Source organism: Chaetodon auriga, chromosome 16, assembly GCF_051107435.1.
Source record: "Chaetodon auriga isolate fChaAug3 chromosome 16, fChaAug3.hap1, whole genome shotgun sequence".
Lineage (NCBI taxonomy): Eukaryota > Metazoa > Chordata > Actinopteri > Chaetodontiformes > Chaetodontidae > Chaetodon > Chaetodon auriga.
This window is the reverse complement of record NC_135089.1, coordinates 15006332-15034237: the sequence shown is the minus strand read 5'-3', so window position 1 is coordinate 15034237 and position 27906 is coordinate 15006332. Positions and strand designations below refer to the sequence as shown.

At 44.4% G+C, this 27906-nt stretch overlaps 1 protein-coding gene across 1 annotated transcript in view; it reads right to left on the bottom strand.

The window, feature by feature from the left end:
- The window catches only part of grin2aa (glutamate receptor, ionotropic, N-methyl D-aspartate 2A, a), a 131897-nt gene extending 112966 nt beyond the window's left edge, over nucleotides 1–18931 (bottom strand). Inside the window, exons 1-2 of the mRNA XM_076751931.1 lie at nucleotides 18153–18931; nucleotides 8756–9259 (exon numbers count right to left, since the gene is read on the bottom strand). Of these exons, the coding sequence (XP_076608046.1) occupies nucleotides 8756–9256 (501 nt within the window). The 5' untranslated portion in view covers nucleotides 9257–9259; nucleotides 18153–18931. The remainder of the gene's footprint in view (nucleotides 1–8755; nucleotides 9260–18152) is intronic.
- Between the last annotated feature and the right edge of the window lie 8975 nt (nucleotides 18932–27906).

Sequence of the window (27906 nt, the reverse complement as noted above, 5' to 3'; positions counted from 1 at the left end):
TCGGACAAAAGGGTCCATTGTTCCACTTTTGAATAACATCTGGGGCTGATGATAGAAAAGGTATTAAATCACACACTTGCTGATGAAGATGATTTTGTGTGAATATGCTCACATTTAACAAAAAGGCAAGGTGTTAATGCACCTGATTCCTGATCCAGTTAGGAAACTGGGCTCATGCGTGCATGTCAGAACAAAGAGCCTCTACCTCTTTTTCTCTCTTTGTCCCTGGCTTCTGTCACTGTATCACACCACCCACAGGACTTGTTGGGGATCGGTCCGCATACGGAGTCACATATTTCACAGTGGCTGCTGCTGCAGGCCTGTGGGAGCGGTGACTTTATAACCCTTAACACTACCAGAAAATCTCTTTCAGCCATCCATCCTGAACAAGCTGTCAATCCAGACTTCCCCTCTGATCGTCAGGGTGGATGAAATCAATGGAGTGTTGCGTTTAGTGTTACATATTCATGTCAACATAAATAAGCCATCGGATAAACATCCCCAGGGCAAAGTTAGTTGATATTTATCTGTGTGTATCTCAGGCGCATGAGTGACAGTAGGTGGTGATAATACGGACTGAGAAATCAACCTCTCACTCACATCTCGGTCTCCCTCTCCTCTCCACCATAACCGTGATTGACAAGTCCTCCTGAAAGATGCTTCCAGTTAATAAGTAGCTGTCGCTCATAATGAAGCAGTTTGCAGTACCAAGAATTAAAATCCACGGAGGTTCTGCAGCTTAAAAACGGCACATAGACAATTTAGTCATGAAATTTCAACATTCAGAAAAAGACCAAATGTTTCTTTGAGGGCTTCAGCAGCCGGAGCTTTATGCATTTATACTCGCATTGATGCAATTGCCTCGTGACACAAAGATGAGGAATGAAAAGACTTTCGCAGCCAGCAACTGCATGCATGTGTTATCTGTATATTAGTCAGGCTTAAGCTGAGATGACAAAATTCTCTCCTCCAAAGCTGTGATAGCTGTGTTAGTCTCTGTGTGCCTCTTCAGTCTCTCGGTCGCCGAGCTCATGTTATATTTATTGTAGGGTATTTCTGTCGGCTTATGGTGGCTGACAAGAGTCGAGTCAAGCAGATCAGAAATTCAATTTACTGCTGAGACACTTGGGTTAATCAACGAGAAACACACAAAAAAATAAGATGGATAGACACACCCAACCAAAAACGCACACAGGTACAAAGGGGTTTGTCAGTCGATCGTACACAGAGGCACAAACGCACACAAGACAAACAGACGAGGGGATTAGTCTGATGTTAGCCAGGCTGTTGTTTGTTTATCCTTGTAACGACGCCACGGACTGACAATGCGTCCTAGCTGGTACACACAAAAACACTTGTATGGTAATAATGGCACCAGCACTGAACAAATAGTCTGAGTAGATGTTAATGTAGCAGCGTTATACTGTTGAACCTGCATGCAGATGCTCCGGGCCTGATCGATTCCCGCACGCCGTCTTAAGCATGCTGAGCATGGACAGAGCATTATGAGAGCATCTTTCCCTGCAGGAGGGGGGCCTCTGCAAAAAAGAGCGTGATTCATTCAGTGGGAGAAGACAACTGCGGAAAAAAAAAAGAGGACTAAGTAGCAGCAGAGGGATAAAATGGAGAAGATGAAGTACGTAAGGAGATTAAAGACTAAAGTAAATGCCTACACGAGTACAACATCAAAATCAATTTATATTCCTGTTTAGCTATCACATAACGCGGTGTCAGTCCTTCCATCCCGGGCCTTTGTCAATTAATTTAAGAGTGGAAAAGATGCCTCGGATGGTATGGGTCATAACTTTTGTTTTTACCGTGCCAGGGCTACCCATCCACTTGATTTTATTACAGAAAAGGGCTTTTACAGCGCCTGACCTGACTGGTCTACCTGGCTACAGCTGACACTGTTAAAAAGCACTCTTCTTTTGCAAGCATCTGTATGCTTGTGTAATATGCAACTGTTTGTGTGTGTGTGTGTGTGTGTGTGTGTGTGTGTGTGTGTGTGTGTGTGTGTGTGTGTGTGTGCTCATGTTGCTGCAATCTCTGTACACGCTGCTGCTGTTCCCGGGGCTGAAACTGAGGCTCTCCTGAGAGACCGAGGGAGGGAGTGACAGTCACTGCGAGGAGGAGAAGGAGGGAGAAAGAGCCGAGGACACACAGAGAGGAGGAGAAGAGAAGCAGGAAGAGAGTGGGTCCAGAGCTGGGAATAGGGAAAGTAAGGCCAAAACTTTCTATACTTTGGAACAGACGCCATCAGGGAAAGCCAAGAAGAAGAGGGAGAAGAAGGGGGAAAGAGGGAAATACACTCATAAAAAGCGCTAACAGCTCTATTTCCTCTGGCCCCACATATTCATTCAAATCGATTCCCTTTGAGAAGTGAGGGGCCATTCCTCATCTGCAAGACAGCTGCATCCAGCTATTGGAGTACACACTCTGAAACATACAGTAGCTGCACACGCCCGCATGCACACATGACTGTTTTCATGTTCAGTGATGTACGGACAGTGTTGTATACCAGCGCACCACACCAACGCCGCACACACCAAAAATTCAAAACAAGCACAGATAACAAGTAAAGTGTTGCCATGGGAATCTCATTGAGGACAGTCGGGGGGTAATAGGATATCTGACAACACCCCAGTGATGTCATTATCGTAGTCCACACGGGCAGGCCCACACACACACACACACACACACTCACAGCCAATTACAGACACGCAATTACAGATCGCCTTTGTTGACAACATATTGATAGAGTGCATGCACATACACACACACACACACACACGCACAGTACCAAAACACATGCAGCTTTATGAGGTGTGTGACATCGCGGCAGGCCCTTCGGTTAAGCAGGCTGAAGATGCTCCAGTCAAATGACAGTGTGATTTAAGCCAAACAAAACAGACGTCTCCACGCGATAATTGGACAAACTCATAAATGATGTCATAAAATGTTATTTCCATCCACTCGCTCAGTCTCTCGCTCTGTCCCTCCCTTCCGCTCTGATTTGCTGTTTGACACGAGCAGGCAACAACATCAGAGTGCTTGCGTGTGTGTGTGTGTGTGTGTGTGTATGTGTGTGTGTGTGTGTGTGTGTAATTATACCGCCTGAGGGGAGACAACAACAGGGATGGATGAATAATGTCCTTTGATCACAATAACACCACAAACACACGCACACACAAATGTTTGGATCTGCTACATTAATGCTGGCAGTTACGTCTGTGTGGTTAGTTGGTATGAAAAACTTTTTCAGACACAAGCCTCCAGCCACCAGCCGCCATGACACAGGTACACACACACACACACACACACACAGAGTTTATCATGATCAGAAAACACTGGGATCTCTCGACAGGTCTCACCACTAAGGATCAATAAATTACATAAAAACAGTGGCGGCTCGGGCATGCTGAATCTGTGTTTGTGCGTCATTGTTTAATTAGTTAAATGGAAACACTGAGTGACAGCGGCTGATGCGAGCTATCCCTGTTTATCATCGATGCACATATTGACATATGACATATCGACTTACTGTTCACAAATAACTCTTCCGTCAGCGTTCGATCGATGTGATAGCAATCGCTCCGACGGCTTCCACGTCAACTAAAACCAGGTTTTTATCAAAAAGCCGTTGAGTGCCTCTCATTCACCCATCGATGGTGGGCACTGGTCTAACCACTGGGAGCAATGGGGGGGTTCAATGTCATGTGGACCGGAGAAGGCGGGTATTGACTTTGGTTGGGCAAAACAACACAAAACGAGAAACCAGCTAACACATAATGCATAATGTCAGGCTGAATTTTGAAGCAAATATAATGTAAAGGGCTAAAAATGCCTTCTATTATATTGTACTGGAATATTGAGAGCTGCTCTGCATTGACTCTTGCACTGAGGAAAAGCATTTCTGCACTGACGTCCATGGGTTGAATCTGTTGAAGCTGTCACAGCAGCCAGGTAATCAACCACAGCCCTCTGACGTTGCACTGGACTAATGGACAAATGAGTGTACGCTTTCTTCACTGATCCATAGAGCATGATGTCCAGTGTCTTTTTTTTCTCCCTTATCTACTTGTCATGTGAAGCATGTTTTTAGTATCTTAAACAGCACTTTATGAATAAAATGTACTATTATTATTAAGAGTCATCACTAGTTGGCAGCAAGATTATTTTACTGCTTGTACTTTGTCTTTAAGTGACTTATTCCCAATTAGAGACCACTGAAAAATCAGACAGAACAGAAAAATCTCTTTGGTTTTTCTTTTTCTTTTTCTTTTTTTTTTTTTTTTTTTGGGGGGGGGGGGGGGGGTGTCAGAGGACTAATCTTGGAGTCATGCCTGTGCCCCACTAAGCATCAGACATGTACATGTCATTATTTGTTCATTAATATTCATGAATTTGTTTGAATCACCGAATAAATTATTAATTAACCCATCGAAATGAAGTGTCATTTGTTTAAGACGCTCAAGGGATGAACACTGAAGGAGAACTACCATGTGTGCATCTCCATGTTGTACCTGGTGATATCACCAGGTACAACATGGAGATGCTGCATTGTGCACAACACACACACACATACACACACACACACCTGCAGTGTTACAGTGCAGAGAAACATTAAAGAGCATCACAATATTTTCCGACTCTTTGAACACTTTTTGTGTTACTTTCCAAAGAGTTAGTTTTCTCTTCAAGAAGCACAACAGAGAGGGACATCTCCCAAGGCTGCTGTTAGCACATCTGGTGCACACAGGCCATGATTAAATTCACGAGCCGTGCTCCAAAAAATAAAGAGAAAAAGAAAACAGCCGCCGCAGGAGCAGAGGATATCAGACAAATCAGACTGGACGTGTCAATAGGCGGCTCTGACTCCGAGCAGACTCTGACTTAGACTTAAGAAATACAGAGAGAGAACCATGTTTCTGACCGACATGATCCAGATGCCATTATTGACCTTTGAGCAAGTCGATAACCATTTAGCGTGAGAATGACACGAAGCCAATCAACAAGCCGGCCAGACATCCACCCACACAATTACAGCGGTTAAGAGGATGAGAAGTTGATGCAAGACAGAAAGGACAGAACAAAAGCAACAGAAGCTTGAAGAAATAAGGTGTGAAGGGGAGAAAAGTCAGCAATGAAATCAAAATATTACAAAACACACCCAGGTTTAAGGAGCTACCAGGGTGGCACCTTCGAGCTGAATTGCTGAGAATGCAACCAGGGAAGACATTTCTTCCCTTAATCAATAATGTATTCTTTTCAATACAGGCAAGTGATGCATTATTCAACAAAGGCTGAGAGATGTATGGAAGGGACGGACACGGGGAGATACTGCAACATTTATCTCATTAACAAGCAAGAATGAAAGATGAGAGAGAAGGACAGAGAGATGGGCAGAGGGACAACACAAGGAGGGGATAAAAGAAAGAAAGAAAGAAAGAAAGAAAGAAAGAAAGAAAGAAAGAAAGAAAGAGAGGAGTCGAGGCGTAAATAGCATTTAGTGTTTTGGGTTTTATTTTGAAATGGGGGAGCTCTCAGATAGTATTCTCTAGGGGTTGACATGAAACGGCTTTGACTGGAAGTCATCAGCACCAAGAGATTTAGCCTCCAAGTGACGGGCAAAGGAACCATGCACACAAAGTAAAAGTACATTCAGTGCACGCCAAGGCATTAAAGCATATATACGCAGGGAAATTTCACACACGTCTAGGCACACACAAGAATGAAGGCGTAATCGTGAATAGACAAACACACCGAGGGTCTTACAAGGCGTAATCATTGGAGGCGAGCTTCTCCTCATATTTCACATGAGGATTAGCAAAAATCTGCACGGAACAAGGCGGCAGGAAGACTCTGCTACACACATTTCAGAGGGTAACCGTATAAACCTTAACCTACAGAGTTATATAAACTTTGAAAGGAGGGTAAAAGACTATGTAAACCATTCAAGGAGAGGATACAGCAGAGGACACTTGAAGAATCCTAATCCCTGTTTGGGATGGCAACACACTGCAGCACTCATTAAACAGATTTAGCTCTTTTTGTGTGTGTGGTGGGGGGGGTGAAGGTGGATATCACACAGTTAACATCATCACAGCCATTATCCTGCAGATTCGGAGTATACAAGTGATGCCAGGACCTCTAATCATGTAGACAATTATGCAGCCTAACATGTATTAATATGCACATATATCATATATTATATATCATATACATACATATATATCATATATTTCAGCATTTAGCTGGGGCACCGCAGATGTCGGGTGCTAAATTAAATCTCTTTTTTAACGTTTGGATAGTTTTGACTTCTACATTCACTCGCACATCTTTGACCGTGACCAAACCTCCAGCTTTGATTTCCTTTGAGATATTATTCAAAATCAGGCGAAACCAACCATGATCAGCCTCTACAGCGTCCTCTGATACACAGTACAGTAACTGCTCTGCGCAGTCGCCAGAATAAAATGTTGGCATTGAACGTTTCTGCACACCATACTTTAAATTAGTATGTTTCACACATATCAGCTCTTCCGCAGCAGGTATGGCAGTGATGTAGTACAGATTACTGGTACATGTATGTTTCTCTTCAGGCGATGGTGGTGACACGACAGCTCAGCGAGACAACTGAGGATTTTAAGCCAAACCGTGGTCTTTTCCTAATCCAAGCGGATTTTGTACCTAAAACCAAACCAGACCTTGACCACAGCATTGTCGCAGCATGAAACTGAAAACTGCCAACATTTATTCTGGCAATTCGGGTGCTGAAAACACTGCATCTCCAAAATATTCCACAAAACACCTTATTAACAATGACTATAAACTTCACCCATTGCTCAGAGGCTCAAAATATGTTGTGTAAGCCAAAGGAGGCTAAAAAAGGAAGATGAAGAGGCATTAACAACATACATGATACCTTAACCCGGAGGCATACACGCTCTGTAAGAGCTCTAGTGTGGTGAAAGGTAGACGACTTCGCATAGCGTGAGGAGTGAGGAGCGCATGTGGCTCAGAAGATAACGCAGATAGACAGATACGTTGGGAGGAAAGAACGGAAACGTGAGAAAGAAAACAAAGAGAAGACAAAGTGGTGGGTGGAGCACTTTAAAGTGGATTATTTTCTCCTCATCTGCTCCTGCAGAGGAAACACTCCCACTGTCAAGGAGCTGAATCGCCGCTGTTTCAATGACACTCGCTGACAGGGGACATGAGGTGTGTGTGTGTGCGTGTGCGTGTGCGTGTGCGTGTGCACACACTGCTGAAATAGGTGGTGTGTGGCAGGTGCCAATCAGGACATTTTGTAATTCCCCTCCACTCAGCTTCGCCTCTGGTCAAGATGAGGGATTATCTCTCACCCCTTCATTTCTCTGCTTCCTCTCTACACCTCCTCTATTTCAGCACTCACCTCCTCCCTCCTCTTCTTCCCTCCCCTCCCCTCCCCTGCCCTCCCCTCCTCTGCTTAAAAGGTGCCACGTGTAGCATTACAGGATCAATAAACCATTACCACAGTAACTTTAAGGCATTTGTATATTTACTGTAAACAAACAAGATCATCGCTGAGAGGTTCTCCAGCCTCGGCGACCTCGACACTCCAGGTTTTATTCTGGGCCACAGGGTCGGATTTGGTGAGAAATCTGCTGGACTGCCTGAGCGAGAGATTGCTTTATAGCATGAAATAGGAGGAAGGACGCTACTCTTTCATTGCAACTGGAGCTAAAGATTTGTGAAAAAGAGAGGTTTATAGGAAAATCATTTATCCTCTTCAGGAAAGTGACAGAAAAGTCAGACACACACTAGTTTGTGGGAGAGACACTAAAAAACTGTGGTTCTAATTTTAAAAAAAGACCAACTCATTGGATAATACCATATGTTTACAATAATTACACCAGGATAGTGTACCTGTCAATAACTTGACAATGCCACATTGAAAATGCTATATGTAGCATCGGGAAAGCCTTCTTTGATCTTCTGGGCAAATAACACAGATAAGACTATCCCCATTGTGACTGTGATGAATCCCAGGAGCTAAGCACTGGCTCATGAATCCACCGTATCATCTGCTGCTCATCTATTCCTATTCAAAGTTCAAAGTGATTGGCAGGCGAGGGACGTCGCCTATTCAAATGTGAGAGCCAATCAGGACCCTTGCCTTGTCTGAGGGAATCCTGCGCCGTGAATGGAGACTTCCAAGATTACAGCTCGCTGCACCACGCAGCTCGCTGTTAGCCAAACTATTAAAACACCCACTGCTCACCCTTTCCTCATTTAGCCATCCATTCTTCTTCCCTCTTCTGTTCTCTGCCTGATTTTAAAATACTCTCTTCTTCCAGCCATTCCTCCAGCCGCAGATACTTAACTCATCCTCACACCCCCTTTTGCTTCCTCCACATTATCTCTACCCACCATTGCTGGCCTGGTCTCTCTCTCTTTTTCTTTCTATGGACAACAGCTACACTGATATTTGAGCTAACTGGCAAGGCTTCCCTCCAATCTGATAGCATGATAAGATATTAGTACCATTTTACAGGCTTTAGACAGCTCCAGCAGCCAAATATGTAGCAGCTTATAAGTGAGTGCGCACTTGGGTTTCTTGATTAAGCATTTTTAATTCCACCATTCAGCCATTCAGTCTACTCCATATCCCACCTGGCTTAGCGCAACTCCATCCATTCATCAACAACAAGTAGTCAAACATTCTTCCAGCAATCACTCATCCACCCGTGATCCTCCACACACCGCTCCATACCTTATCAGCCATGATCATGGACGACCCTCCGTGGATGCCCAGGATGGGTATGAGCGTCTGCGAGGAAATAAAATCCAAAATCTGGGCGATGGCCTCCTGGTCGGTGCCATCCCCAAACACCACGCCGTGGATCTTGGTCCCGGACATCAGGTCGCACATGTGCGTGATGATGCTCTTCGGGTCGGTCTCGTTGACCAGCAGTGTGACCACGTTGACATCGATGGGGTCCTCCTTGCTCCACAGCGCCCGGATGTCCCGGTCTGAGATGTAGCGCGTGCGTCCCAGGATCACCGCAATGTTCAGGACTGGCACTTTTTCTGAGCCGCCGCCAGTCCGCTGCTTTTGAGCTGCCACGGGGTCTGCAATCAGGGTCACCGCCACCAGGAGAGCCAGCGACAGCAGCACACTATTACTGCCAGTGCTGCTGCTCCAACTGCTGCTCCTTCTACTCCTCCTCTTACTCCTTTTGCTGCTGAGGGACATACTGCCAAACCACTTCATCCCCTGCATGGAAAGAGGGCGAGGGACAGCAGAACAGATGAAGACAGATCAGAAAGAGAGAAGGAGATGGGAGAGAGAAGTGTGAAGAGATGATGGCAGAGAGAAAAAGACAGGGGAGATAAACTGTTAATGCACACCTCCTTTAGCCCACACATCCAGGTTGAAACCTTCTTTTTTATTCCACATCTTCCTGGTAACGTTATTAAACACATAAACCTTGTGGGGAGAGAAACGGCCTTGGGAGGAAGTTGTGGAGGGGTGAGAGAAAGAGAAGATGACTAACAAGTATATACTTTATGGTCACGACTGCTACCATCAGATGACTCAGGAGCAAGCTGTGTCGCTCAGAAGAGGCAGGCAGACATTTCTACAGTTTACGAGTGTAATGCGCAACCTGCAAAGATGACGCACAGTTTGAAAGGGAGACACTGTGAGCGACAGCAACGGACGAACGGACATGTATGTATGCATGTTCAACAACTTTTCGATGGATTACAGTGAAATTTTGGGCTTTCATGGTTCCCTGAGGATGAATCCTTAGGACTTTGGAGATCCCCTGACGTTTCCTCTTGCATGAGGTTCCCATTTGTGTTTTTTAGTGAAATATCTCAACTACTCCACAGATTACCATGAATCCATTCAATGGTATACAGCCCCTACATTACGGCAAAAATTTATTGTCCAATACTAGGGCTGCGACTGGTGATTATTTTCATTGTCTATTAGTCTGTACATTATTTTCTTGATTAATCAATAGTTGTTTGGTCTAGAAAATGTCAGAAAATGTTGAAAAATGTTGATCGGTGTTTCCCAAAGCTCAAGATGATGTCCTCAAACGTCTTGTTTTGTCCATAAGGCAAAGATATTCAGTTTACTGTCATAAAGGAGTAAAAACACAGGAAATGTCCACATTATGGAAGCTGGAATCAGAGAATTTTGGCCAGTTTATCTTAAAAGAAATTATTAATTAAATAGTTGCAACTCTATCCAGTAAGTAAGATGGTGAACAGCAGGCTGACAGTAAATTAAACTGCATACAACTCTAGAAAGTGACAGAAAACTATAAGACCTTTATAACTGGTGTATGTGATTGTCATACTGCTTTTTTTTATCAAATGTCTAATAAAAAGGAAACTATATTGAAAGCTCAACAATACTGGGATTGTATGGTATGAAGTGAAATATACAAATCTCTTCTCAGCAATCAAGAAGCTGTGAGGATATGAATAGTGAATAAAACAATAAAACTGTGTTTCATAAAGTCTGTTACACCTGCCCCATGACGCTGGCACTGCTTCGAGCATTTCTTTGCATGTATTTATTAGATTCTTATGTAAACGATTCATGTGGTGACACAGCGGTCAGACACACACAGATCACTTTGTACCCCTGAGGTAAGTAAGAGACAAATTACATAAAGGCTGAAAAGAACAGACTAATGTAAACCAGCGAGTGCTATAAATAGCTCGGGATGCCACTGCGGGCTTCGGAGAGGGGAGGGAGGTTTGGAGTCGGGGATTCCTCAGTTGAAACAAATGTTTGTGTGTTTCACAGCGTGCATGTGTACGTGAATGTGTGAACATGTGAATATGAGACCGTGATGAGAGGGTGACAACTGTAACTCTGCACCAACCAGAAGCAGAGCAGCACAGTGACATCACCATCACGCAGACATCCCTATGAAGACCGGCCCGCTCCCTGCAGAGATAACAGTCGGTGCACCTCCTTCAACAGCCAGTGTTCAGAGAGCATAAAACATTGAGTGTGTGTTGGTTTATCATCGTGTGTGAGACATATGAGCAGGTGTGCTGAACAGCAGAGCGTGAGCAAAGTCAGAAGAGCATGAACCATATGGCCACATAACGTGTGCACGTGAACTGTTGACGATTTATGGATTCACTGACAGGAGCGCGTATTTGCGTCAGCGCAGCGCCTGTTGGGGCATGATTGATTTACTGGAGCTGTCTTCTATCAGGCTGCTGCTGAAACCAGTACAGATTTCAGCAAGATCGTAAGAAACTCGTCAGATTTACAAAGCGTTCCCACCCATTAACAGAAACGACACAAGAGCACTGCGAAAAACACTGCAAGACCAACCAATGTCTTCTCATTAGCAACCAATGCCAGAGAGTGACTCATGCAGATTTAATAGCTGCAAAGGACATGGGGCATTCAGTCCTGCAGCATTGTCCATTTGTCTCTTAGTTTAGAGGATTTAAAGATTTATATCAAATTTGGTGAAAAGTATTTGTGTTAGTTATTGGTGCAGATGGACAAATCGCAGTAGGAGCAGTAGGAGGGACCAATTGAGCCAAAAAATTACTTTTATACAAGTTACCCACTGCAGCTTTAACGCAGACCTGATTCTACTGTAGATGCACACTGAAAATGTTGAAATCTTTTGTGCTCCTGAAACAGCACATTTAGGTGGAAGCGTGCCTTGTTTCTTAGATATACCACAACTTTGCTAAGCAATTCATTACAACTATTTCTGTGCCACTTACCCCAGCCAACTGCTGTTTAACTGGCCCTCTGAGTCTCTCATTCAACGTTTTTTCTAAATATCCTAATCGGACTAGTTTTTTGGAAAGTTAAGTAAAAAAATATGTTTTGCAGCGTTGTTCAAACTGCGTCGGCATCGTCTATTCATAAATATGACGGTGCTTTTAGATGGTTTTCTCTCAACTAGGATTTGTCATACTTGGTGATTCTGTAATGAAACTGAGGCTCTGTTGGAAGGTTCTGCTGTGAGCTGAATAATGCATGGTGGGCTCACTGTGTCATCCTGCGTTTTTAAAACAAGCAGAGGACCACCCCCCCACCCCCAACCCCGACTGAGCATAAACACTGTTAGAGCAGACCTGAGGATGAATCACCCAAATCTCAGTTCATTCACTGCAGAGACGGCAGAACACTCTCCTAGTGTCTGTGTCAAGAAGTTGTCATCCTCCTTCACCCAAAAGCTGTAGGATTAAATGAAGGCTCGTCCTGACAGTTTGTGAAATCACTTAGTTCTATAGGACTGATACTCAGCTCTCACTGGAACGTTGGAAATGGAGTTTAAGCGATCAGAGAGATGGAGTATAACCAGTCTAATCAAACGTTTCCAATCTTTTACATGTTCATATCTACACACCAGCATCCACGCTGCAAACTTTTCGCTTGACAGACTGACTTCATAATTGCTAGACCATTCTGCCGCCGCTGAAACTGCTGCTGCTATTATCATTTTACATATTGGGCCACATTTCACTATTAATATCACAGCATCAGCTGGACTATCAAACTGTTAAAATGCTTTTCATCAGCAGTTTCTGGGGGTTACAGGAGAGTTATGAAGCCCACACAGTCTGGAAAATTTGAGCAGAGGAGCTGAATAATGCTGTTACATAAATGTCACCATATTTACTGTATACTGTACATGCAGGGATTTAGGGAAATGTTTCTTTCTATACGCGACAAGCCGCTAGACCATTTCAGGACATGCAGAATCCTCTTCAATTGGAGGAAACACACACACATTTCACTGCAGGTAGCTACGGTACTGATGCATGGCAAAAGCGGAGTTATAAAAAGGGTCAAACTGGTGCCAATTTGGCATGTTATGGTATTCATAGTAACTGTTCATTGTTGATGAGATTATCTTTCAGTTCCAAAGGGTGGTGTGGAAATTTGATGAACAAAAGAGTGTTTTTTTTCTCTTTCCCTGTCTCAACAACTCAGCGCGGCATCACAGGGGGATTTTAGGGAGAGAAAATGGACAGGAGAGGAGAAAAACAAGCAGATGGAGTAAAGGCAATGCAGAGAGGGGAAAAAAAAAGTAGTATATTGAGAAAAAGGCCCAGATACACAAAAAATAAAAGGAAAAGAGAGAGAGAGGGAAAGAGAGGGAGCATCCCCGGCCAAATCGGATTGGGGCAGTTTGTCGTCACACAAAGGCTACCGTTTCTTGGCACCACAACAGTAAATGATGTTTGGCAGGCACATCCATAGTACTGGCTATCGTTCACACACACACACACACACACACACACACTCATATTTCCTACCTCACACCAGGCACAAACCATAAATGCTCTCTGTGCATGTTCATGTCACGTTTAAAATCATTTCCTCTGTGAATAAAAAACCAAAATACAATGCAGGCGTCATTCTTTTTCCTTCAGAACACACCTGAGCGCACGCACGCACGCACGCACGCACGCACGCACGCACGCACGCACGCACGCACGCACGCACGCACACACCAGCAGTGAAATCTCGTTCTTGCAATACCATTACCACAACTCCCACATAGCTTCACCGTCACAAAGCCCACAGTTCTGGTCCACACACCACTAGCTTTCACGTGCATCAATTATTCAGCCGCATTATCTTTACATGATGATTAATATGATTACATTTACTGCTGCCGTCACATTCGTTCTTCCTTCTATCTTTCTAAATGGCATTAAAATTAGATTAACATACTCAACACACTCTATGGATATGATTTATTTACAGGGTTGGGGCCCTGAATGGATGATACCAAAGATGATAACTGTGTGTTTTACTATGCTCCAGCCCAGAGGACGCATGTGTTACATGCTTTCTGGTTCGTGGGAGCCTACACTGAATATTGTATGTTTTTTGTTTGCCATCCCGCACTGGCTCCTCTATGACTCCACATTCATTCATCGCTCTTTCACCGGTTCACTTATGTCTCCATCCTTCCCTTCATCTCTCACACTGCTTTCATCCATCCTCCCCCACTTCATTGACTTAAGCAAGATATTTTGCATTACAGACTCCATACTCCTCCATGGTCTCTCATAATCTCTTCTCCAAGGCTTTTCAGGCCTTAAGGCACGTTGTGAATATTCAGCCTCACAGCCTCACCTCTTCATCTGCCATCTTTTCTTTTTATTTCATCCCTTCACCTTTCCTGTCTGGATCCCTCCTTTTTTTCCCCCTCCTCTTTATGTCCGAGTTCAGCAGGTGCAGACAGAAGAAAAAGACACGTTTCTATGTAACTTTCAACTAATGTTCTGTGAAAATACTAATGAGGGTTCAACATGATCAAGAGAGTAAAAGTGGACATGGATTTTTTACTTCTCATCGTTCAGGTTTTGGGTTGGCTGCTTGGTTCGTGTGAGGGTAAATATTAATACTCTGGTGTATGTGATATTAGACAGCAGTATGCAGTGCCTCGGTGTATGGTGTCATGTTCCCTACCATAAAGAAGTTGTTTTTATTTAGGTTTGGTGTGGGAGCCTTGGTGAGTCAGGCCGTATCACCCACCATCAGTGGCCAACCTCCCTATAATGCCTCCTCGTACAGTAGAGGAACTATCGTCTGTGGTGTCTTTGTTTTATTTCAGGAATGGTTGGTTTAGTTGACGATTGACTTCTGACCTTCATCCAGCTGTCTGCATTTGGGTGATGCTTCCTATTGGCAGTTTCAGTCATTCCTCTTCGATAACTCTCTGTTTCTCTCACCCCTCTCTCACCCCCCTCTCTCTGTTTCAGTGCCCTTTCCCCTCCAGTGACAGAAAATGAGGGAGGGGGAGATGCACAAAGGTTCCCTGCCTCAAACCAGGGATGCTGAGATCCATGGACTTAACCCCTGAACCACAGGGGCACAGCCTGTCTCTCCATCCCTGAGCATATTCAAGGGGCTCGAGCCTCTTCCTCCTCTCTCTGGTTTTGGTTCACCAGTCTTTTCTTGCCCCTGCTCTAGTGTGTCTTTGCTGTCTGAGACATATTCTAAAATAACTCAGCTTTCTTCATTTATTCATCTACCCCAAAACATTCTCTCTTCCTCTCTGCCACCATTCTCCCTGTCTCTAGTTTCATTCCTCGGGTTCTGCGTCCCTCCATCCTATCTCATCCCTCTTATCGGTGAAAATTCTCTGTTACACAGAAAGCGATGCAATCTACATTTCCAACATGAGCAACTTATTGACACAGAAATGCATGTCTAGCATGAGCAGTGATAGACATCTTGGCTGAACGGATGAGGAAAAGAGGGCCACCTACAGAAACTAAAGGACATCAACAGAAAATCGCTCCCAGGCGTGATGTCACTGTGACACCCACACTGTCTGACTGACAGTCTATGGGGAAGTACAGTTCCGAAGCAAAGAGGATGGAGCTCCAATTATATTGCCAAAAGAGTTGGATGATGTCTTTGGTGGCTCTTGAGGAGCTTTCCAAAGGATTGTGACATTTGAAAGACATAAACATTCATCAGGCAGGGAGGTTCTGACCAAAGAAGCCATCAAGACTCCTCAGATGAAGTAAAGAATCCAGTGTTGTAGGAGCTTATTATAGGAACTAAAAGTTGGGATGTCATTCTTTTCCATCATGACTTCCCCCGAACTTTGGTGGAGTGCCGCTTTGAGTAACCCACAAAACGGTTCCCCATCTCTTCTGACATTCCTCTCCTCTGTCAGCTCATTCCTCTACCCATTTTCTCCCACTCATCCCCTCATTCAGTCTCTCTCTCTCTCTCTCTCTCTCTCTCTCTCTCTCAGGCCCCAGCCATCTGCTCTGTGTGCCCTGACGTGTGCATGAGCACCCATGAGAAGCCCAGTGGAAGTAATCGTCTGTTACCACTCAGGCTTCAACATGTTGTCTGCCCACTGCACATACCTCTTTAGCTCCCCACAAACCCATTGTGTGTGTGTGTGTGTGTGTGTGAGAGAGAGAGAGAGAGAGAGAGAGAGAGAGAGAGAGAGAGAGAGAGAGAGAGAGAGAGAGAGAGAGAGAGAGTGAGAGACCGCAACAAAGAAAGACCATGACTATTCTCTTATATAATGGGTGTGAACAGTGTTTTCTCTCTCTCTGCACCTGATGCCAAACACACACCTATGCCTTCCTGCTACGTTGGAGGATAACACCCTACGCTTGACAATGTCCCCTCACTCGTTTCTTTTCACATTCGGTCCTTGTCTCTCTTTCTGAATTTCAATTTGATTCATGGGCATGATGTGCAAATACATTTACAATGCCCATGTTTATAAAGGAAAATGGTACTTAAAGAAAAAGAAAGTACAAACGGATCATATTGTATGCTGTCATTCAGGGTGGTCAGATGTAGGTTGGCAGGTTACTTCTTATCTGTCCGTGTTTCTTTATGGCCACTGCTCCTGCAGCATTTCTATCTCTTGCCCAACAGGAAAAGGAATCTTTTCTCTGAAGACACCTCTGAAGGCCAGAGTCAGAAGTGATTTCAGATTTTAGTCAGCCATGAACAGTGGTGATGAATTTGAAGCACAGCGGTGCTGCTTTGCAGGAGCAATCTGCTCAGTACTTGATGGGCGACTTGATTTTAACCCTTTGCCTTTATTTATTTCTTTTTGTAGAAGAAGTATCCTCTGACTGACTGCACTCCAGAGCCGACTTCTGTTGATGGTGTTTTCATCTGCATGCAAATAAAGGTGTATTGAAAATCAATCCCACCCATCTCTCTCTCTCTCTCTCTCTCTCTCACACACACACACACACACACACACACACACACACACACACAATCTCACTCTTATCTTCTCACACTCACCATTTCTGTCTACACCCTTCTCTCTGCCTGTGCTGCTGTTGTTTAAATGGCCATAATGAATGCAACAATACTTTAAAGCAATAATCTATCTTTCTAAACACACACACACACACACACACACACACACACACTTGCTAAATGGTAAAAGCAGGAGAAACCATATGGCAGTTATAATTTACAATTGGGCCTCAATGTACATGGGTTGAAGTCGTGGGTTAATACATTATTTCCTTTTGCTGTCATAAAAATATGGATTGGCCCTCCATGGGCTGCAGCTGGCGCCTTTACAAACAGAGAGAGAGAGAGAGAGAGAGAGAGAGAGAGAGAGAGAGAGAGAGAGCTTCTCTGTGATAGGAGAACTGCGCTTCAACAACGTGACTGAATCCCGAGAACTGGGGAGAGGGTGAGGGGAGTGAGAGGAGATGTAAATTCACTTGGATCCCCCCATTACGTTCAATGGAACCAACACAATACAAGTGCGACCCCTACTGGTAAAACGTCAGCCGGCTTCCTCCAGTCCTGGCTGAGACGCTCCTTACAATCGTGAAAGATTTTTATATATTTATTTATTTTTGCGCAAACACCGTGTTCGCTTTCTGTCGCGTTTCGGGAGGCGGCACAGACGCAAGGATTTGGCACTAAAAATGTCATCATAACTCAGAAAATTAGCGGCGTGTTCTTAGAGATCTGCCCCATGTAACGCTGACTGCTAGTCCTGGTATGGGATGGAGAGGAGCTGGAAGTTGTGCCAAGCAGTGGCGCGACCAAAATCCCCGCAATGTGTTATCCAACCTCTGTCTAAAAATCACCTGAGAGCACGCCCGCCTTTAATTTAGCGTGGCGTGTGCGCTGCGCTAAACTCTTTTTGGTCAGACCGGCTTCACTGTGCATGTGGCCAACTACCAAAGGAGGGCACGTTTCTTTGAATTTCACCTGTACGGTCAGTGTATGGGTGCACACAAATTTATGGCAAACGAATAAATGTGTTCAGCTGATTTTGGCCGGCTGAGAGATGCTGTGTAAAGACGCGCTTTGAGGCAGCCTGCGCTCCGCTCACTGCGCCAGCGTTATGAATTATGAGGAAATTATGATACTTGACGCAAGAGCTGAGAGAATTTGATTCTTTGTTTGTTTGATTGCCTTTTACACCGCCTGCCTCGCATCGTTTAAATCCTAGTGGGTCGGGTTTTAGGGTCGTGGTGTGGGTGCCGCACTTTGGATGAGGGACGCCTGTGGGTAAAAGCCGCACGGCGCCCGGTGATCAAGAGAGAGAGGAGGGAGCAGAGACAGAGACGGTGCACGATCATCACAACCCAAATTCAGGGAAGAAAAATAACAGACACGGAAAAGTACTTACAGCATCTCCCTTCCACAGAGCTCCAAAACATTGGTGTGAGATGACATTGCAACAGTCCCCTCTCTCCTGTGAGAAACCATGCAGCCTCTGACGGTGATCACACTCACTAACACCGCACAACAGGAGGAAAGAAGAGAATCACAGAATCTCTGGCGATGAATTATTCCCACTGTGTCCAAAATCAACCAAAAAAAAGGAGAAAAAAAAAAGAAAAAAAAAGGAAGGAAGAAAAAAACAGAATGAAATCCCCCGTTTTCAGCACTTCACGAGCGCACAGCTGCGAATAAAATCACTGTTGTTGTAATCCAATCTTCATCGTGTGTGCGCCCACCGCTGTTTCTCCACTGCAATCTCTGCTGGCCCCGCGCATTGTGGGGGCTCAAACCTGCCTCTATGAGATTAGAGCTCCCGGTATCCCGTTATTCCTGTCCCGGGCGAGGAGAGGAAGAGGCAGGTGAGCAGCCGCCGGACGCACACACAGACGCACACGTACATTGACTACTACAGCAGAGGCTCCGGCAGCCTGCAGACCGTGCATGGGACCCGCTCCCAACGTCTCTCTCTCTCTATCTTTCTCTCTCTCTCTCTCTCTCTCTCTCTCTCTCTCTATCGTGCATGTGTGTATGTGCGAGGGGGAGAGAGAGAGAGAGTGCTGAATGTGCACGCGTGCGTGTGATTTCGCGTTTTGTCTATGTGTATGCCAGCGCGCTTCTGCAGAGGCAGGGGCAGCTGGATAGATAGACGGACTGTCGGTCCGTCGGTCCCTCTCTGTCTCTCTCTCTCTCTCTCTCTCTCTCTGCGCTAAAGCTCCTTCAGGAAGTAGCTCAGTCAAAGAGACACTACAGGCAGAGTTGGGCTAAATCACAAATGATTCACACTACAATTTTTACCCTCCCTCCTCAGACATTTCACCATCTCCATTCTTTTTCTTTTTTTTCTTTTCTTTTTTTTTTTGGTCAAGAATAATCCTCTCTCTGCCAACAACTGGCTCCCCCCATTCATGCCTTTTGGGATTTTTATACAGTCAATCCATCCGGAAAACTGGAGCACAACAGAGCAGATGAGGGGGTATAAAAAGACAGGCCAACCAGTGGCGCATGGCAAAACACAACATTAACGGCTGATGAAAGGCAATTGTTCCACCTCCATGCTCGGTTTTAACTCAACAGTGGGAACACCGCACAGCATGTGGACGTGAATGCATGCGGACCAATTAGTCCATGCGTGCGAAATCTAAAAACACTTCAACAGTGTTTTGTTAAGCTAACTGAAATAAAAACACAGATTGCCGGAAACAAATGCAGCTCATGTCCCGCTGCGCCGTGAAATTTATCAAAATGTTGAAGACAATATTGTACCTGCAAGTTTCAATACAAGTGGTGTGTTTGTGGAGCAAAGTTGGCGTCCAGGTGGCGTCGCAGGTGAGCTTGGACAACTTCCGACCTGGAAACACAGAACTCAAACCTTTAGTTCCTGCCATGCAGAGATGTTCCGGGATTACTCTTCCTGTCAATGCCGCCATCCTGCTGCCATCATTGTCACATCACAGAAAATGTCAATTAAGCTGGTTTGTTTCAGCTCGAGGCCTGGACTGTGTGATAAGGGGGTCTCCAGCCATACTGTAGGCTAAAGGTGGGAGAGTCAGGAGAGGTGTTTTAAAAGAGTGCTGCACAAACCAACAGGCTTCTTTTAGTTTGACTGTGCAGTTTAAAGATATAGGAGCAACTCAAACTCCACACCCCCAGTGTGGAACAACACTTTCTGCTGCAGTCTGGAAGCCCAACTTGAGACACTTCAGTAACGTAAGGCTACTTGAGTAATTTTCTCAGGCTTTACAAAGTAAAACAGTCACCTTCCCAATATAATAAACTGACTTTAATAAGTAAAACTGGAGTTCTCCTTTAAGGTAAGTGGAAATAAAGGAACGGTGGCAGCATTAAAATGCATAGGCTTAACAAATTAAGGAGCTCAGGGCCCCACCTACAGATGGAAAATGGGATGGATTTCATGAAAATGTCTATCTATCTATCTATCTATCTATCTATCTATCTGGCTGGCTGGCTGTCTATCTATATATATGTCTATCTATCTACTGCATTTAGCATCTTAGCAGGCTCAGCAGGCTCAGCAGTAGTGGATCTCTGCCTCTCCATGACTTGGAGGCTGTCATGTGAATTTCCACATCTCTCCGCAGTACAACCTCTCTCTCTGATGAGAGGAGTGCAGAGGAGAGAGAGCATCAGAGAGAGAGTGAGAGGGACGGAGAGAGGAAGGGGGTGTTACATGCAGTAATACGGCCCTCACAAATGGGTATAAAGTCACAATTCACACCTGACTGAGCAAACGACTACCAAACGACTGGAGAGGCTCAAAGGAAGCAGCGCGTGTGCGTGTGTGTGTGTGTGCATGCGAGCACAAATGTATATGTGTGTGGGTACTGGTCACTGTTTCTTTTTCATTGTGTGGATGTACTAGAAATCCATGCTCTCCACGCGGCTGCAGCATAAGAGAGGGCTACTTTCAGATTCATTATGGAGCAGAGATGCACCATTCAGCCACACTCCTATTCGAGGAGAGTAAACAAACAAGTTTCAGTCTGCCAGCGACCCTGTCAATGTACAAGAAAAGGCTCCAGTGTTCCTACAAGGAGAGACTACGCGCGCCGACAAATACCACAGCAAACCTGTAAGCAGCATGGATGTGATAAAAATGTCACAGAATGCCATTGTGACATTAAAAATGCCATAAGGCTCAGTCATGTTACTATGAACTCATTACTGAGTATCACAAACACATTATAATAGTCCCTACAGGAATATTACTGTGATACCATCAGAGGTAAGATTACAGTGAAGTGCCATAAGGTCACATGTGAATAGAAAGCAGTCTGGGTCATATACTGTACTGTATATGAAGACTTCAATCATATTTAAATGAGGGATTAATTGGTTTTGTCAAGCACAGCAAAGAACAGTAGGATGTTGCTGGATTTAAATAGTAATACCTCAGAGCATTCAAGTACAAATTACGCAGAGACGTGGCCTCCTTGTACAGGAAGTAAGAATGCATCCAAGTACCATAAAGTCACTAAAACTCAAAGCCACTGGGCATTGCAGATACAATCCCTCTCCTACCAGTGATATGAGAACAATATTCTCATGGCTTGATAATTTGTGTCTTGTCTGCTATACAGTATCATTGTAGCCTATTGCGCAACCATCCCAGTGCATTGCAGTCAGGCAATCTACTGTATCCTCTTTCAATATTGATTTGACACATAAATGGAGATGCAATAGCCTACATTTGACCAGTGACCTGTTTGTCATTTTCAGTTATCTGTCAGGAAGCTGCAGGGTGCACAGAATGCAGACGCTGTCAGTCCTCTGAGGGGTCACAGGGAGGCCAAAAGATATAAGGAAACACGCCGGACAGATCGGCTTTTTGTTTGTTCGTCTGGTTTTTACAGTGAGTTGAGTTTAATTGCTGTATTTCATTGTCGTCTGGGTTGTTTTTTTCTTTTCTTTTTTTTAAATTTACAGCGCCATCAAAACAAAGTTTTAAGAGGAATTCTTTGCCGTTTAAACACATTCAGCGAGCTTTATCTTCCTCAGAGATAATGTTAATGGCATTTCTGGTTTGTGAGATAACACCTCGAGTGACAGATAGTAAGCAAAGTGGCAAAGTCATGAGTCAGATTCTCATCTATGAAGACAGCAGTCGATGTAGCAGCATTACAGAGAACAAAAGGTTAGCTTAAGTGTGGGAAAAAGAATATTCAAACCACAGCTAGTTTGATACCATCAGTGTACCACAGCTTGAGCGTTTTTGCATGTTGCTTATCCAGACCCCTCAAACATCAGCCTGATGTGAAGGTGCTGTACCTGATGTGAAGGTGCTCTCTCCCTCTGACTGAGTCACACTCGGCTGCAAACCACTCCTGCGCAAATCAGCGATCATGGTCCACTGAAGCCAGAAGGACAATGTCATATGGCAGCCCAATGCCTTCATATTGGACCCTTTCCAGACAGTTTGGCTGCACAATTCTTGTACATGAAAATCACACAGGCAGGACTCATCTTTCAAACACTTCTTTCATTCTTAACGCGACTATTTCTGTCACTTTGTGTGTGACCAACCGAGTGCAGCAGCATGGAGATCTTCCAGAAGAGACTGTCTGAGAATGTATGCTGTTATCCTCGTATTCAAACAATATGGCATCTCCACCCTCTCCACGATGGCCGGCCTTTCCTCCTCTCTTTGACCATGGCAACTGGCGGCTGTAAACAATTTTACGCTTGCACAACATGATGTATGAACCAGTTCTTTTCCAGTTTAACTTGGCCTTTAGGGTGGACCACTTGTGTAAAGTGTCCATACAAGCGTAGATTCTCACTGAACAACAAACTCAGGCTCCCATCTTTACAGATTATGTTACATGTTCCAGGAAATTTTCTATATCCCTGTGCCTACATGAGCTCTACCCATCTGTGGCGTAAAGCACACGTGAATTCCCGCAGCTCTCTGCCTTTCATTGTCTTTTATTTGAGCTGTACCTGCCTACCTGCCTGGACAGCAGGGCCAAACTGCCTGCCAGCTGTCCTCAGGGAAGGTGCATTCAGTAACAGTGATGTTCATGAACCATCAAAATGTGCTCCATTCTTGGTGTTGATCATCAAAAAAAACCAGCAATTCAGAAGATGTGAGTGATGAAAAACGCCATGTTCTGACTCCAGCTGTGAAGGGACAAAGCAGGACGAGCAGAGCAGTGAATGAGTGGGACTGAAGGTGTCTGCGTGTGTGTGTATGTGTGTGTGTGTGTGTGATAGCTTGCGGATACCAGTGGTGGCAGACATGCTGTGATGCCATGTGTGGGGGAGCGTGTTTGTGTATGTGGCATGCTAGGGGAGGGAGAAGTGGGGTGTTACCAGGTCACCAAACAGCTGTCTGGGAGACAGAATGGCCGCAAGGGGTGCGCAACACACACACGCACACACACTCATGCACACACACACACACACTCAAAGACAGGGAGAGAGAGAGGGAGAGGGTAACACAACCACAAATATGAAAAGGACAGACAGCGAAGCAGATGCTACAGAATCTAGCATCCCCAAACACGCACATACACACTCACACACACCACTGCACTGTACATATGGAAATCAATTAATTCCTTTATATTTCCTGATCTTTTTATCGAGAGCAGAATTCAATTGCTTCCGGTAGTTTTCCAGATGCAGTAATCTGATAAGAGAAATCAATTCCTCATTTCTGTCTTTCTCTCTCACACTCACACACACACACACACACACACACACACACACACACACACACATAGTGCACATCCTGTAAGGGGACACTTGCTCTTATGTCAAGGGTCAACAGGGAAGGAGAGAGACTGACAGAAATTTACATAGTTCAGTTGCCAGGAGTTCAAGATGATAGAACTTTTCTTGTTTTAATAACACCTGGCATCACTTTCTGTCTCCTCGTGAGCATTTTAAGTCCCTTTAAGTCATCCCATACAAAATATCCACTGCCTGACAAATAAGCATCCCGTTGTCTTCTGCAGTAAATGATTGATAACACAAAAACGAAAACAGGATGTGTGCTCTTGGTTGAAAAAAAAAAAACTCCACATTTCAGAATGTTAAATTGACTCGACGTCCTCTTGAATTGATACGCAACACTTTGGAAATGAACTCCTGAAATGGACTCTGAAAATAATCAGGTTCAGCTCCTCATTAGGAATCTCATTGCAATGTAATCACTGAAGTGAAACAACTGCTCTTATTCTTATTTTGTGTTGCATTCAGCAGTACAAGATGTCAGGTATTCAGCATCCACCCACACTCGTCTTTCTCTGAGCATTTCCACACTAAGCACCTATAAGCCTCATTAGCTACCAATGGAATAATATGATGAGAGCAGAAATTACTCCGCTTCCATAAGCAGCGTGACTTCATCCTTGATTGTTACTGCGCCACTGGTTGCATCATGAAATACCACAAGTGTTGACCTTTCTCCTGCAGCCTGGCATAGTTTATTCTATGAACTCATACAAGGCCGCTCCGTGTCACCAAGCCCAAGGTTTTGTTCAAAGAATTGTTTAAAAAGCTGTGGTTTTCTGGTCATTTGTGAGAAAATCTGCTGTGTTCTTTATCGTCTTTCCTAAACCAGTTCATGTAGAGAGTTTGGTTATGTGGTTAATGCGCACAACATTGTGCCCCAAGGATCGAATTTCATGTAGTCATGGACATGTTCCCACAGAAAGCGACGATTTTCGCCCCACCTTGGGATCACCCACCTTGTTCCCATAGAGGCAGCAGCAGTGAAGCAGCGGAGCTTCAGGAGAATTCCCCATCAGGTCGGGGAAGGTGCAGGTGCTGATCCGGAGTGCCAGCAGCTTGAAGCGCAGTCTCCAAGCAAAAACTAGCAAAATTAGTCATCTCACTGGTACAAGAAGGAGATGACACTTCACCCTCTGATACAGCAGCCAGCCAACACAGACATGAGTTATCCTCTACGCCAGAGGACACAGACAGTTACATTCATGGTCTCATGGTCAGCACGAACAATCAGAGTCGTGGCTCCATTCTCTCCTAAACCCAAGGACTGAAAAGCAAACGGCACATGAATAATTAATAATTAATGCAATATATAATAATAATTGAATATTATGAAATGTAATGTAATGCCCTCTTGATTATATTTACATACTTTTACTTAAGTTAAATTTTAAAATGCAAGACTTACACAGTGTTTTCAAAGTACTTTTACTTAATTAAAATATCTTAATGCTTTTTCCACTACTGCATTCTTGTCGCCAGTTTTTAACAGTTCACTGCACCACCTCAAGTGAAACATCGTACATTATTTTATTTACTGCAGCTGAACAGACAAGCTACATGCAATATCGGAAAACATTAGAATTTCATTATCGCCAACAGGACAGGCAATATTTACAGTCCAACACCTTCTCATAGCTTTGTCCTGATGTGGACTGCATACCAAACATCCACATGGATGGAAAAAGGCAGACAGCATTACATAATCATAATCATAATGAAATAGCTGCAATGACCACAATCATGATTTACCGAGGCAGCCTTTAAGCCAAGCGTCTTTATGAGCAGGTCGGTGGCAACTCAAGCTATTTCTCTCTTTATGTTGGGGACCGATCGCTCTGACCTTAGTGAAAATGTTATGCAATAAGGGATCAATCTGAATGATGGCCCAGTAAAATATTTTAGCTTGTCGTCTCACTCTATTTGACTCTTGGCTGTAACAAAATAAGGTTCCTGGTTAGTTTCGTCTCAGAGGGCTGTTCTGGAGAAACGTCCTTGTCTGAAGCCTCGGAGCCTGCAGAATATTTTGATCTCTGCAACCCCGCTGTTTAAAACTATTCATCGCATCTGCTGATTGTGAGTCTTCATTCAAAGCACCTTTCCGCATGAGTGGAGGTGAGGACTCTTTGAAGGTGGGATACAGTCGCCAGCAGAACCTGCGCTGAATAGTGATGCGTTAATTAAAATCAGGGTCTTAAGTGATTCAAGTCAGAAGTCCAAACTCGAATTTGGTGCAACAACAATCACCTGAAGCTCAGTATCAGCACAGCCAATGAGCTTGTCATGGACTACAACGCTTCAAACATGGATGCTGCTGCTGCAAAAAAAGCTACAACCTGTGAAACGTAGATGCTTGACACACATGTCCGACCCAGCAGCACAGAAGACCTACACAATCAGCACAGTTTAAAGATGGACGTCAATTCAGTATCTGACCAAATGTTAGGGTGCTGAATAATGGCAAGAAAAGTGTTTCGGCAGAACATTATGATGTCACAGTGAAGCTGACCTTTGACCTTTTGGACAAAAAATCTTGTCGCGTCATTGTTTCATCTTATGAGACATTTGTGTGGAGTTTTGTCAGAATTATCATATGAATTCTTGAGTTATGGCCAGACACATGTTGTGTGTGGTCACAGGGAGCTTTGACCTTTGACAGTCAGTCAAGTGAAGGTTGGTGGTCAGTATCAGAAATAAAACATATTTCCATCTACTCGTCCAATGTTGGGACATTTCCAGTCTTCCAAATGTTGGTTGCTTCTCATGGACCAAGAAACCCACAGGAGAATATCGCCTTGTTTCATTGATCCTTGTTTTCTTTTCACTTACCTCCCTTCAAGGGGGCGTCAGAGGTCAACATCGGCCGTGCAGCACTTCCTCCTCTGCTAGGACTCAATGTCTTGCTCAAGGACACTTCAGCAGAATAGTTGTTCACTGTAAAATGGGGATTTATACCCAGCTTTCCCAGCTGAGGCTCACTGCCCCGCTGCCATTTCTCGATGCCAAGTTTCTTTTATAGCTTTATAAATCCCCTCCCAACAGACAAAGCTGTCATATCACCGCCTGACAAAGCTGCTTCATTCTACATCTAAGCAGGTGCTGAAGGAGGGAACTTTCTGAGGGGCGGTATGACCAGTCTTGTGGTGCATTTGGCTGAGCAGCCAAATGTGGATATCCAATTAAAAGCTGATAGTGGGTGATTCACGGCACCGTAAAGATGGAAAACATGGCAGGGCTGATAGCAGACTGCCACCAGGTGACTGACTTGTTTGAATAGTGGATGAGCGAAGCGACATATGGAGAAGGATGTGAGTCTATCTGCAAACCACGCTTCAGAGAGGACGCCAAAGAGAGATGTTTTTCTCTGGTGGCAGGCATTCGGTCTTTGAATGCAGCTTTGAGCGGCTAATTTCAATCATGGGAGCTGCAGAGCTGCATTCAAACATATAATCTGTCTGTTAACACATCAAGGGGCAGCGCTGCCTGAAATGGACCAAAAGCCAAAGACTGATTTGATTACAAATGAGCGATAAATTAAAATTGAATTTGCAACAGTAAATCCATCAACTAGACAGAGGCTTAAATAAATATTGGCATCTTAAGAGAAAAGCTATTAGCGGGCACTGTGGCTCGGAGGAGGAGGGGTGAGAGGCTTTTTATTTTTTTTTTTCATGAATCTGTCATCTTGACCTTTACTTCTCACAGGAACATATTACAACTGACATTGCTTCACTGGCAAACACACACGCATTCTGACACACACACACACACACACACACACACACACACACAAAGCACTTCAGCGGGAGAGGTTACAGTCACATTTTTGCACTGAGCAGCACCATCCAGTGTTGAATGAACATACTGTAGCTGTCCTGAGGAAAGATGGTGCATCAAAACTGTGTGAGCTGAGTGCTTGAAAAATGTAGTTTGCAGCGTTCAGGGCTGGAGCTGCTCCTCTCCGTCAAACCGCTTGTGTTACAGATGCATTACTTATTTTTTGATTTTGATTTTGGTTGGCTCAAATAATCCCATTACACTGGGAACTAAAGGGAGAAAAAGAAGAGACCCGATTGGGTCAAATACGCTCCATAGAGAGGCATTAAATCTTTTAAGCTGCAAATGAGGTTGCCCTTGACGTCATGCTTGGTGTTTGATGTAAACTGATGTACTGCACATGGTACATGGGGCTTTCACCAACTCTCTGACTCCTGTTTTGATGATGATCAAACATCGCCACCTAGTGGTTGTGATGCTTGCTTCTAAGAGCAAAACAACTGAAAGTGCTTTACATAAGAGAATAAGGTATTCAGGAAAGAGGTAAAAGAAAGCCACCTTTCACCATATTTTAAAGTGCAGGTGTAGTTACTAGTTATTTTACCAATGAAGATTTTACACACAAAACA